The following is a 13,812-nucleotide window of genomic DNA, read 5'->3' as shown; positions in this document are numbered from 1 at the left end:
CACATATTCAGAGGTTTCAAGGAAAAAGTTGCTTTAGCTGTTTGAACAAGTGAAAGTTTGGTATTTGAACTAGAAAAATGGCGTGAACTAGAATGGCATTCAGTAGAGCGCATACCTCCGACAAAGTCGAACAGTCCACTTTTGTGCTCATCCATACAGTAGATAACAGCCAACTAAATAGGGCTGATTTTTTATCAGATCTATGAATTATTTCCTGCCAAATTAACGAAAATGTGCCACCGTATCTCATAATGTTAAAAAAGTGATAAAAAATCTTGAATACGTACCAAAAGTTAATGAAGACTATTCTGGGCTGACAAACCATCCTCCATCCAAGTTTTGTGGAAAACTGTTAAGTGTTTTTGGTGTAATCCTGCTGACAAACCAACCGACAAACAAGCAGACACAGGTGAAAACGTAACCTCCTTGGTGGAGAGAAGGACTAATCCATTAACAAAATAGTAGGCAGCGGTTTGATTCCAACCCTTTGCTGCATGTCGTTGCTTCTCTCTCAGCCCCCTTCAGTCTTTGTGTGTCACTATCAACCAAATAAAGGCATAAAAAGCCCCCCGAAATAAAAATAACAAGAAAAAAATAAATAAATGATAAATATCTCGACTACAAATATCTCTGCAAAGGAATAGGGATGCACAATATTGGCTTGATAATGAAATTATAGCTAATAAATAGCAACACATTTGCAGTTGGCAATACAGCTCAACAAGGGTTCAGAGAGAAGAGGAAAAAATCAGGTTTTAACACAACAAATCTGTTACGAGCTAATGAATATCAAATCATCCATCTGAGCACACTACACCTGAGCCGTTCTTAACCTCAGATGTGCATAAACTACAGGTTGTGAACTTTTTTTAAATATAAAAATGTGAAATTATCAGTTATCTTATCGGTATTGGCATCCCTATTAAAGAATAGCTTAAATGATTGAACCGTCGCAGTCAATGTAGATTTTAAAAAGCATCTATCCACGTCCATCATGGTGAGCAAACACAATCTGAGCGACTGCTCTTATCTAAACTTAAAATAAGTCAACGAAAAGTGTTAAATGCTTTATTTAGAATGTTCCAAACAGGGAATGGGCAGATCTAGAGATAGAGGCTGGCATGGACAATGCAATAACACACAGCGAGTTTAAACTCCAACAGTATATACTTTTCTTCTATCCTTCCTCACACCCTTGGCCTGAACAAACTCTGCTGAATCAATAACTGTAACATCTTGTTCTTCCCCCTGTTGTGAGTCATGTCACTTCAGCGAGGCTCACTCTGTTTGCTGGAGAAAAATGCAGATATTTCTAACTATATGTTGCTGCACTGAGAAATCGCAAGAAGAGTCTCGGGAATAGGAGCAAAAGCTGAGACATACCACAGTGACATCCTGAGAATTGTTGCAATTTTATAAACTATAACGAGACTCAGACTGTGGCTTAACGCAGATTAATTTCATAAAAGCATCAAAAAATAGTATAACTTTATTCTGCTTGGTCAACAGCCAGGTATTTAGTTGGAAAAGGAAGTCATATATAAAGAATTCAGCACTTTTGTAAAGTTATTACCATTTCATTGTGTAAATACCATGTTTTTAACAATTAATAGTGAAAATTAAGTGCAAATATAAAAAGATGCATCAATGTAATCACCCTGGCTATTAAATTAACATACAGTTGACTTTTAAATTATCAAACCGAAGCTTCATCAGTTCTGCCCAAAAGACAAACACACTGTACAATCAACCAGTCTTTATCACATTTTTTGGCAAGGCTTTCAGTTGTTCAAAAGTCTACTTCCCGAATCTGCATGACAACACACAGATTGTGCAACATTTTTGAAATACAACATAAGCGACATTCAGTCTTAAATCCATTTTAACAGCAGGGTCCAGAAGAAACACAAACCAGTACAGAATGTTTTTACTCACACAAAAACAGCCCAAAAAGGAAACAAAGCTTTTTCCATCTCATTATTTTCAGTGCAAAAAACATGTTCAGTTGTGAAAGAATTAGGGTATTTAAAACGCTGAAACCATCATTTAATTGATATACATTATTAATAGTGCTTTATGCATCCTGTAGAGATATCAAATATCAGTTACTGACAGTCATTACAATCGGAAAGGACAAGTCTGGTGATAGTCTATATTTTTCCACTCAGTTAATCCCACTTGCAAATATGGTCTTTGAATGCCACATTCTTCCGTTGCTATCCAAGAACTATTAAAACACATCCATTAGCCACACTACAGCACTGGCTGACATGCTCCTTCTGTGACAATAAACACGAACACTGCAGTTTATTTTCAGTCAGTCCCACACACACAACATCCTGCTGCTGTAAATACTCCCAAATGTCTGGCTGAAAATGGTCCCTAACGGCAGCCCTTTATACTTCCATCTGAGGAATATTTGATGAAAACTAGTTACCTTCAATGGGATTATGTAGATTGATGTCTTTAATAAGAACCAGTGTTCTTGGAGCTGAGTCACAGACAGCGTAATGTCAGAAAGTACTGACAGATGGGCTACCACACTGGTGGCTTTGGGGAGACTTGATGAACAGCTTCGGACCGGCAAGGCAAAGGTGAATAGTGGAGTAGCCGGGTTAGCGCGACTGCTTGCAAGCTAATAATGCTAGAATGTTTCCTGGCAGCTAACCACTATTAGCTGTGTGTGAGTGTCAGTGTGACTGGGATTAATTGTACTTTAACTGCAGTAGCAGATAACTGTGCACTTTTTATTTTCTAATAAGTATTGAAAGTCTTTCGCTGGGTGACTGACCCAGAAAGAATCTCATTAAAGGAAAAATTCTGCGATGAGACAACTTTAAATGTAAGTTTTTATTGAAACGACCTTTAAATGTGGTTTTCAAAAATGTAATTCAGTATACGTGATGTTGTAAATGAAAGTAGAGCCTGCACGATATATTGGTTGGCCGATACTGGCCTATGAAAGATATGTTGGTATTGGCACAAAATATTGGCATATTGTTTTAAGATATTATCAAGAGGAAAAAAAGACTCTTGGGGTAATTAAGAACTATTAAATTTGCAGCAGAGTTTACCGTTTCAGTGCACTGATGTAATTTTAGACAATAATGTTTGTCAGAAGATATCCTGCCTCCAACATATCATTATCACAAGTGTTTGATAACCACATTTTAGGGATCATCGCAAAAAAAAAAGCGTATATCAGCCGATATCTCAACATCGGACATTTTTTTACTGACTATCATTGGTATCAACCCCCAAAATCAAGTACTGATCGGGCTTTAAATAAAAACTCAGCAGGTTTATGTACAATCTTCTGCAGTGCCTTTCCATATTTTCTACGTTATATTTTGACAGTTACAATTTCATGCTTCTTCACTGATTAGATTTCTCCATCACAGACAGGCAAGCTAGCAATGCTAGTGAAAATTAGCCTACTAACACATTTGGCTGCAGTGGTCCGTCAAGTCTCCTGCTGATTCTGACCTCTTTGACCGGGATTTGTTGGCAATAGGAAAAATTATAGAACATCCCCAGCCTCATCCTTCAGTATTGTCTGATGGCCATGTAGAAACTGAGTCACATCCAGTCCCACATTTCATAAGTTCATGAATTCATATACTCCTTCAAAGTGAAAAGAATCAATATCTAAACATCAAATATAGTAGAAATAAGGCCAGAAAGTCTTTTTAAGTCATACTCTGTCCCTATATTACATTTCATTTACGCGCAAATTAATGTATTTTCTCCATTCATCCAGTTTATTCATGAATTCCCCGCATTTTGATCTGAGCTTGAGGGAGGTGATTCCATATCAATATCCTCAGACTCCTTCCCATTTGTCTGTTGATTCACACCTTTGTCGGTGCTCGTCACTGACCCATTTGTTGCTGACCCATTTGCCTGTGACGTTTCTTCCTCTTCCTTTGTATCTGGCACTTGATTAAAGTCAGTCCTTGGGATTTTTTCCTCCCTCCCCGAAGAAAGAGAGGGTGAATGTTTTGAAGTCTTAAGGGGGGTGTGAGCTGAAGGGCTCGTTTGACCAGTGGCTTTATTAGCACCAGCTTTTTCCTCCATCTGCCCACCGGCCCCAGCAGAGCCGTTACTTGGCAGGACCTTGTCATCTTCTCTTTTCTTCTTTGGTGGTTTTTCAGTGTCTACGTCCCCATCTGTTTGCATAATGTTGTCTGCTTCCTGGATGCTGGCCTTCGAATCGTTGGCGAGTTTGTCGTCGTTGTCGTTGTCAGCACAGGGCTCGGTTTTTGCCGTCACAGTGTCAGGACTGGATGACTGATCCATTTCATCAACATCATCCGTAGAGTCTTTTCCATTTCCTGAAATTACATTAGCAGATTCAGCCTCCGCATTTCCATTTCCGACAGTCTCAGCTTCGGGTTTTGGCTCTGTGGACTCCTCAGACAATTTGTTTTTGTCTTTGGATGCAGTTTTATCAGTTCCTTTCTGAGCCTTTGTAACTTTATCAAGTCCATCCTCTTTTTGTTGCACAACAGCTTCTCCATCTTTGCTTTTACTCCGTGAATAGACTTCATCTTTTCCATCTCCATTCCCGACAGCATCAGCTCTCTTCTCTGCCTTCCTGAATTGTTTCTGAATCTTTCTGGGACACCACACAAACTTATCCTTTGGCTCAAAGTGAAGGTAGGCAAAGCGCACAAGCTCCTGACGTTTTTCCTTGTCCAGGACAGCAAACAGGAAGTAGTCAAGCACGCTGCGTTTAACGCTGCTAAGGGTCTTCTTGACTAGAGTCTCTTCAAGAAAAAAGCGCACCAGTGGGGACTGGTAGTGCTCAAAGCCCAGCTCTCCGAGGCTCTTCAGGATGCGAGTGATGCGCAGGTTGTTGTGCATATTCCTGCAAGAGATGAAACAGTTGCTGAAATCACAAACAAAGTACAAATCTTTAATGTTGCCAACTCGAGAATATCTGGATATTCACCGTTCAAGGTTTCCAAATCGCTCCTTCCAATTTTCTGCTCGTTTCACTTCCCCCGTCTCTTTGTTGACCAAACGGATGCCATAGAAGCCCAACATGAGTTCATAGGACTCGACAAGTCTCTTTTTGGCGTCCTCATTCTTCTTGAAGGCCTGGTGAACAGATATTAAGTAGAAATAAATACAAACAAACAAAATTACTTTTATGATCACACATAAGAGCGATATGGGTCAAATATGTAAATATGTTTAGGTGTTTGATGTATCTGTATTTCTAGCTGGCCAGCCTTCAGTACAGTTATGAGTTGAAAAAAAAAAAAAGGGAAAATAAAGGCAAGTGTTCATCTTTATAAGCCTTTCACTGATGTCCATATGAAAACAGCAGCGTTTAAGAACACAAACACAAAGTTTCCCAAACATTTAAATACTTTCTCTACAGAAGAATCCTAATAATGCATGAAAACATGTTCTGAATGACTGGTAAGGGTAGGTCAGACTGGGGTAGAGAATTAAGAAATAAGAAGACTACTTGAAGATCTTCAGTTATCATATGTTGTGCCGGAAAACGAAGGTTACTGTTGGCAACCAAACTCGGCACAGTAGAGTTTTAGAGACTTGTTCGCTGTGACACACTTACCTCGATTTCCTTCTTGGTGAGTTCTGAAGCCATGTAATTAACCCCCGGCTCTCGCAGTGGAAACAGCCTTACAATGGCAGAGAAACAACACAAAACCAATTAGCATCTAATGAAACTACACTCTAATTCAATGAAGATGATGTCAGCTGTCCCTGCAACAGTTCGTAACCCCAATATACAACATACTCTTGGTACAGCACCACAAATCACCACATATAATTGTCACAAAACACATCCTTCTAACAAACACCATTTTCAGCAAATAGAGCTAAGCACTGTGTCCTGGTATCACTGAACTTTATCATGAACTTAGGAAGAAAAAAAGCTGTGATTATGCAAACAGAAAATAAGAAAAACCATGTTGTTTGGAGGTTGATTTCTAGCATTTTGAAAAATCAAATGTGGAGAGATCATTGATAAATTCGTTTTACCTTGATAGTTGATGAAGAGAAAAATAAGTTTTGTAGTTTTGATTGAAGTGTACTTTGTTATTGTGAGCATATTGAGGATTTAAAGATACTCACAATAAACAAAAATACCAATGTAGGCTCTGTGGAAATATTTCTATTGCAGAAAAAACTAAATATCAAAACGCCTTTGTGATCTATTTTGTTCATGTTTCTGCTTTAGAAATCTTTTGAATCAATTAGCTTTATGTTTACACTTAGCAACATTTGATGAAAAACATCTTGAAAATGTTTGTATATTTTACATTTCTGAGATAATTTCATTAATTTAATCATTTATTATGACTGATTGACTTTTGATTTTGATTTCATATGAAACATTTGAACATACTGCTGAGTTCAGAGGGTTAAAACAGGGAGTAAGCTGCTGCTTTTCATTGCTGAACAAGCCGACCTGAAACAGGCAGAGGTGCAGCACACACTCACAATACAGCACATATTCTACCAGTCAAGAGATGAATACCTTAGATGAGGGTCGACCAATATGACTTTTTCATGGCCGATACTGATTATTAGAAATCAAGGAGACTGAAAACTGATATTTGGGACCGACACTGATTTGTAGTAAAAATTAAACTCTTTGTGTCAAATTTTCCAAAAGCCTGTGATGAAATAAACGCAAGTACATTTTACTCAAGTACTGTTCTTAGGTACAATTGGGAGGAACTTGAGTTTTTCCATTTTCCACTACTTTATACTTCCTCTCCACTACATTTATTTAATAAATTTAGTTACCAGTTACTTTGCAGATTCAGATTTGTTGGTGTTCATGGGCTATTAATTGTGACGTTTTACCATTCAGATGTTGTTGTGGGTGGGACATTGTGTGAGACGATGTTGCATCAATGCCAAAGAAGCACACTTCAAAAATGTTATCAGCAATCCAACAGATACCGATAATCGGAAAATGCTGAATATCGGTCCTGATAGATAATCGGTCTACCCCTGTTAAATGCCTTTGCATGCAAGGTCACCAGAATAACATGACATTAGCTCAAAACTCACACCACAACCTGTAAACAACACATACCACTGAATGTACGAGTGAACTCTCTCCAGCCTTTTGTAGTCATTTTTCCATTCCTTCAGAAATGATTCAATGTAGACATCTGTGCCGAACGATAAAGAAAGCATCACATCAACACAAGCTTTTGACTTTCTCGAACACTAAACACATCTTGTGATGAAGTCCAAATATATTACCATCAGGAGCAGAGGGAAATTTGTTGAGATAAAACTGCAAATTGTTCATTTTGTCTTCTGAGCACTCATCGTCTGTAAGATTCTGACAAAACAAACAAAAACACATAATTTGAGCTCTCTCGGATGTGATGGACGACATGTTTTCTGGTGAATGACGTGGGTGTTTTTGACTTACAGGGTATCCTCTTCTGTAGTTCTGCATGTCCTTTGCTGCCCTCGTATTTCTGGACGTATGATGCCACTGCAAATAAAAGTGAAAGTGAAATTAGCCTGCATCAAACGCTTCACCGTTACACGAGGGAATCATCGTTTAAGCACCCTAATCCAAAACATCTATTGCAAATCATTTTGTTATTGCTGATGATGCCACGGTGTGTGATGTTTGTAATGGCTGTAGAAAGCTGCCATAACCTAATATCAAGTTGACATGTAAGGCCAAGCTAATCAATTTCCACTTCCGGTAAGGGGCTTAACACTTAATGGTTATTAAAAGAGGCATTTTGACTATGAGTTACAAACTATGCATTGTAAACACTGCAGGCAGCCCGGCATACATGTCCAAACGTAACGCCAGCGAGTTATAACCCCTCAAAAGTAAGCTAACGTCAACGGCTAGCTAGGCTAGTTAGCAAGCCTGCAGCAGAGATGCATAAAGCTATCATTAGCTTCCCAGGCACTGCCGGGTGCAAAAGCAATGAGTTACATGTCAATATATTCTCTGCCATGACATCATTTGGAGAAATTAGGGTTGAGCGGAGGTATAAAGGAAGCGTACACACTTACCAAAGTCCATCCAGATTTGTTTTTGTCTTGACATGACCGACGGGTTTGGCTCTCTCCGGCCGGGTCGTCTCCATCACTCTCTGTGTCCCAGGTCGAGTCGTACTCACAAATACAGTCGTCTTCCATGATTTAAAGAAGAGTTGTATGACTAGATAAGGATGAATAAACGTGTATCCTGGTTTATCAATACAAATGGGCACGAATCAAGTTACGCCTGCATGTTCAGGTTACACGGGGACGGCCCTGACCATCCGTCTCTCCGGTCTACCATCGTCAGACAGCGGCGCCGTTGGCGGCTGCAGTACTGATGCTGCCTTCAAGTGCTCCTGCTAAGTAGGGATGATTTGACTTCACCTAACTTGACACACAATCGCGGGGGGCATTGCTTTAATCGATTATTAGTCTCTCAGTGAATATACATCGCTTCTTGAGTTAATTCACGTTTAAAACTATTAAATCCTACGGCAGTAATATTGAGCTGCCTCACGGGGTCACCGTGTAGCTACAGTTTAAGATAAGGAAGAAAACGTAGGTACACACATTAGTAATGCTGATGGATTTCATTTTCAGCTAACCGTATGTAGGCATTTATTTCTTTTTGGCCTAAGCATCCTCTCCTATGACGGTTATCATGTACAATTTACACTGTACGGTGCTGTTTGGCACTTAGTAACGTTGTTAATGTGCTTTCTGATAAAAAAGGCTTGATTTTCCGAGTCCATGAAGGCAGCACACTTGCTGTGTTGGTTTATGGCCATAAAAACTGCAAACCAGCTGATATGAGTCAGGCAGCTTATCTTAGGTGCAGAAAAACTCTTTCTCTAGTCTGTTATATAACAAAAACAACAGTAATGTCAAGATAACCACTACATAAAGTCACAGGATAACTATTTTATTAACACATAGTGAAATATAGTAGGAATTTATAATGATGCAGCATATAGTAACACCAGAGTCCTTAAAGACCATATCTCCATTATGACCTTACTTAATTGATGTCATGATGCATCCAACTTATCCAAGCCAATATATGAGAAATACTTTTATAGATATGATTGGTCTGTTAGCAGATTTTGATAAAGAAACAGATGAGAGAAATCTGCAAAAATTGTAACACGTATACATATATTTAATATTACAGATAAGTCAGAAATCCAGGAACTTCATAATCACTGTTTCATATCTGTTGGGTTATTTTTGAATTGGGTTGAGGAGTGCACATACCAGCAGGTGATAATAAGATAACAGCATGGATTTTGACAACTCAGATTACAATGAAAGCGCTGCAGAAAACCTGTGCATTAAGAGGCAATTTGAAATAATTGACTTGCTGTTAAGGATAAGAACATTTGGCGGCTACTTTTTGTATATGTGTAAAAGCCATGTGGTGCAATGTATAAGAATTGGCCAGCTGTCTAATTCTTACTCCTACAGACAATAAATGTAGCTGCTGTTAGCCAGTTAGCTCGGTTAGCTGAGCATCTGAGCAAACGGTCCAGACTTTGAGCTGGAGCATGTTGGTGTTAACTCCGCTAGCACAGGAGCTTTGGACCGAATCTAGATACAAAGATGTCATGACGTCATAATTGCTATTTGATACTTTCAGTTAATCTAATGTTTTAAACCAATTTTTTTTACATAGCACACCTTTAAGAATGACAAGAAAACATTAAAACACATTTTTTAAAGTGTGATTTATAGAAGAAACTGTGTTTGCTTCCCTAATCTCCTCATGCAGACTGTTCATTATATAAAAATGTAAATATCCATAGTAGTAAAAAGTTCATTCCCAAAATGTATGCTCAAAATGATAAATCATGACTACTTTTCTTGCTGCAAGAAAAAGGCAGATAAACAGCTATGAGACACATTTGAAAACAGATCATGCTTAATACTGCACAATCTGAATATGCTAAGGACACAAGAATATCCACATTTTCTCAAAGCAGATCATCTGACCTTTTGTCACGAACATGTAAGACACCGCAGCCGCTCACACATAAACTCACGGTTCAAACTGTCAAATGTATCGTGTGATCCAGTGTGGGTGTTCATCAGAAGTGTCTTATACATCATAATCTGGATTTAGTTTCATCATTTGATAACATAAGCACCAGCAGCACAAAGGAGTCAGAGGTGTTAACACATCATTTGACCCTGATGTTGATCATTTCAGTAATTGGACAGATGCATTGATACAAGGGAGGATGTCACTATTAGAGGGTATAAATAGAATTGTATATTATCACAGGGGATTCAATTTTGAATGGCCACTGGTGTGGGTTTCTATTTTTGGTTTTAGTTACTGTGGAAACCAGAGGGCTCTGCAGGCATCCAGTATTTGCTGTTGCTATTTACTGCCTCTGCTTTGTGAAATGGATTCCCAGTTGCCTTTTTCTCAGTCAGTTCAGTGCAGATGGAAAGATTTGGTGATACGCAGAAAGATTATAATAATTATGTAAACCTGGTCTTGCTTTGTTTAAAGGGGGATTTGACAGGAATTTAGGCCTAGTTTACAACTCTTCCTCCCCATGATAACGGAGTTTCCTGCTTCCTATAGCTTATCCCTGTAGGAACCTGGTGGGTGGCGTTGAGGGTCGTCTGAGGAATTCGGCTTGTTGCGGCAGCTATTCCTATGTTATTGACTAGGTTTGTGTGTAAAGTCCTTCTTAAGTTCTTCTTCTTTAGCTCACTCTGTGTAAATACTCTATATCGACTGATCTCTACATTTGAACGAGCTTGTTTGTTTAACTTAGTAATGCGTAAAACTCTCCTCAGGCTAAGTTGGAACTCACCAACTGCTCCTTATCTGAATGGCTGCCAAGTTCTTTGATGTGAGTCCATGAGTCTTTCCTTGGCATCGTCTGTTTTGGCTGTTAAGTGATCACACAAACGTAAAGCAAATAGAAGGTTGTCCCTTTTGGAAAACTTGGCAAGGCTTGTACGAGCCGACAGTCTTTTTATGACGGTGTAGTTTGTTTACAGCACATAATGTCTCAAATGAATGTGGCAGCGGTGGAAGAAATATTAACTTCTTACAAAACAGCATACGTTTCAAAATCCTACTTAACAAGTATTAAGCAGGAGATCGTATGTAAAGGACAAGTTCACCCAAAAATGAAAATCATTCATTATCTTCTCACCCCCATGCGAATGGAAAGGAAAGGGAAGTTTAATAGTCCACCAAACGTTTCTGGAGCTTCGCAGCAAAACAGTGTTGCAGCATTCTCCAAAACAACTAAAGTAGATAGGGACTTGTTTTACGACGTTACAAAACGACACCCATAATCCAAGTCTCCAGAGGCCTGAGATCCCAAACTGATTTGAGAAGAACTACTTACACCCTCGCTGAGTGGTTGAGCTTTGTGAACCCACTTCAGATGGGGTTTGCATGCTTTTAACTTAGCAGCTACAGTGAAGATGTTAAAAAAAGGGTGTGAAATAACGTCTTTTTAAATCTATTTGGGATCTGGGGGCTTCCAGAGACTTGTATTGTACTGGATGAACTGTATGGTTTATGATCATCTGGCAAATATGTTTACAGCTTCATCAATAAACGAAATGCACTGAACGATGTGCTGACTTTGTGCATTAACAAACGGCTGTGTGAGCAACAGCACAATCTGAAAGTGATCAGGGGTCATTTCAGGCCTCCTGCATGCTTCAGTTGATTTTGTTTGTATACTGAGTTATTTGACCATATGAGAAGCTGTGAGTCAAACATGTACCTTTCTCTTGTGTTACGTGATGTTGCTGTCACTTGTACTTTTTGCTGTTCTTACAATTATACACAAAGGAAATAAAGATTTAGAAGAACTTCTTCTAAATCCTTATTCAGTTTTAACATGACTCATAATTTCTCGAATCTCATCAGAATGCACGTTGTGTTACGTTTTCCATCTGATTTGGTGTATGACAGAAAAAAATGGATTCAATAAAATGTAGCTTCATCTTGTGTGAAGCAGTTACATACATTGTTGAACTGCTGAGAGAGTATTTGCTGACAAAGCAAACAAGAAAGGAAATAGGCATCATTCTGTTCAATGAATTGTAACAATAGAAAGTATAAGTAAACAATGAGATGAAATCTTATTTTATGGAAGAATAAACAAATATAACGGTGACATTTCTCCTCAGAGAGTGACTGACTCAACATGAAGGTATACGAGGCTCTGATAAACTCTTACAGACTCAGATATCACCACATGTTACAAATATATCTCCCACGCGTACTGTACAAAGTAGACAGGCCTGTGGGTGTTGTACCACAGCTCCAAATATAACTCAGCCAGTCTGTCAGCGACAGATCTGAGGGGATAATCCTTTCTCCTGCTCGCCTAATATCGTCTAACCTGGTTTTTCTCTGTAAATTAAGACAACTACTTTTCTGCTTTGACAGGCTGAACATTAATCACTCAAGTATTTTTCTAAAGAGTTTCTAAACATCAGTGCTTTGGGTTGGACGACCTGGGGATGAGAATCAACAATCAACTATCTTTATCCAGAAAGTTAGATTGTGTTGCTTTCAGTTTGTATTTTTGATTACTTATTGATTTATCACAAACTTACAAAGCGATGTATGAGGGTATCAAACTGATCCAGTTGCTGTTTCAAAAAATGTAAACCCCTTTTTTCATGTTTCGTTCTTTGGTTTTAGAATGACCGTGGCACATTTTCATGCCTCTTCTTGCAACGTGACAACATATTTGCTTTACTGCTGGTAGATAAAGGCACTGCAGCGGACTGTATCATGACACTACAGCCTCCTCCTCTCTGTGCTCCCCCAGCTGTAAAACTCATACTTGTATTGTATATTGTATGTAGTAGCTCAGTATAATATATGAAGTCATATTGCACACTCAGATCTTTCATTCAGTATTATTTAACCCTAACCCTTTTAAACAAAGGAACGTGTTGATAACGATGATAAATTCACTGATTTGTGTTCAAATATTCATTCATCAGAGTAAAAAAAATGATATTTGTACTAAATCATCACATCCTTGAGTCAAAGGAAGCATTATCATATTCTTTATTAAGGTTTTAAAATATTAAGATTAAAGGCCTTTCACTACTGCCCTGTCTTTGTGTCTACAGACTCCTTCATCCTCGGTTTGGCCACGCTAAAATCTCCTCTCTGTATCAAGCTGCTTCCTTTGCTCTTCCCTTCTGAACACCTACCTTTCCCTCCTAAAAGTTTGACTTTTACAGAGGAGCTTAATTTGTGTAAGCCTTCCTCCAGGTTTTTGCCAGATTTGCATTTTTTCCCCTGCATAATTGGCAGATGGGTTTTATTTAGTAGAGAAATGTACCTCCGGGCACAAGGTCCTCTCTTCTCTGTGTGACGCCATGTGCATCTCTAAAATGGTTTTGTACCATCTGCATATTCTCAGCATCACCACAGACACCGAGGAGGCCTTTTTGATTTCATGAGATAAAAAAAAACAAACGACAAATGCGTTAGGTGGACAGTGTTTAATGTGACAAAACTGGAGTAGAAAGTAAAACAGGATGTGCAAAGAGCACTAGGACAAAAATATGTCTTGGTAAGAGATGAATAAACATGTTTCTTTATTACTGTAACTTCACAAAGTCTTCATCCAACACTAACCCTGAGAAAGATAACAATGTAATGACAATGACACAGTATTAGCAATATAAGCAGCTCTCTGAACATGCATAACTTGACTTTAAGCAGAATTTAATTTTCTAAATATAAATTGAAAAAGCAAGAGACATAATGAGCGAGAAAGTGGACAAAGGATGGCATTT

The 13,812-nt window shown here is 38.6% G+C and overlaps 1 protein-coding gene across 1 annotated transcript; it reads right to left on the bottom strand.

The window, feature by feature from the left end:
• Positions 1–1,054: 1,054 nt before the first annotated feature.
• Positions 1,055–8,323, bottom strand: ogfr (opioid growth factor receptor). Its single transcript, XM_084367547.1, has 7 exons — positions 8,041–8,323; positions 7,433–7,498; positions 7,258–7,339; positions 7,085–7,163; positions 5,588–5,654; positions 4,955–5,103; positions 1,055–4,870 (listed from the first exon to the last, which is right to left on the bottom strand). The coding sequence occupies exons 1-7, from the start codon at positions 8,164–8,166 to the stop codon at positions 3,766–3,768; spliced, it is 1,674 nt and encodes a 557-aa protein (XP_084223673.1). The 5' UTR covers positions 8,167–8,323; the 3' UTR covers positions 1,055–3,765.
• Positions 8,324–13,812: the final 5,489 nt, after the last annotated feature.

Source organism: Pagrus pagrus, assembly GCF_965226575.1.
Source record: "Pagrus pagrus genome assembly, chromosome: 11".
Classification (NCBI taxonomy): domain Eukaryota; kingdom Metazoa; phylum Chordata; class Actinopteri; order Spariformes; family Sparidae; genus Pagrus; species Pagrus pagrus.
The sequence above is the reverse complement of the archived record's forward strand: the minus strand, read 5'-3'. Positions and strand labels throughout refer to the sequence as shown.

Excerpts from the sequence above, each read along its gene's own strand:
- ogfr (XM_084367547.1), bottom strand. The coding sequence starts at position 8,166 with ATGGAAGACGACTGTATTTGTGAGTACGACTCGACCTGGGACACAGAG. Across the intron at positions 7,340-7,432 it reads ACTACAGAAGAGGATACCCT|AATCTTACAGACGATGAGTG; the intron begins GTAAGTCAAAAA and ends TTGTTTTGTCAG. Across the intron at positions 7,164-7,257 it reads ATTTCCCTCTGCTCCTGATG|ATGTCTACATTGAATCATTT; the intron begins GTAATATATTTG and ends CGTTCGGCACAG.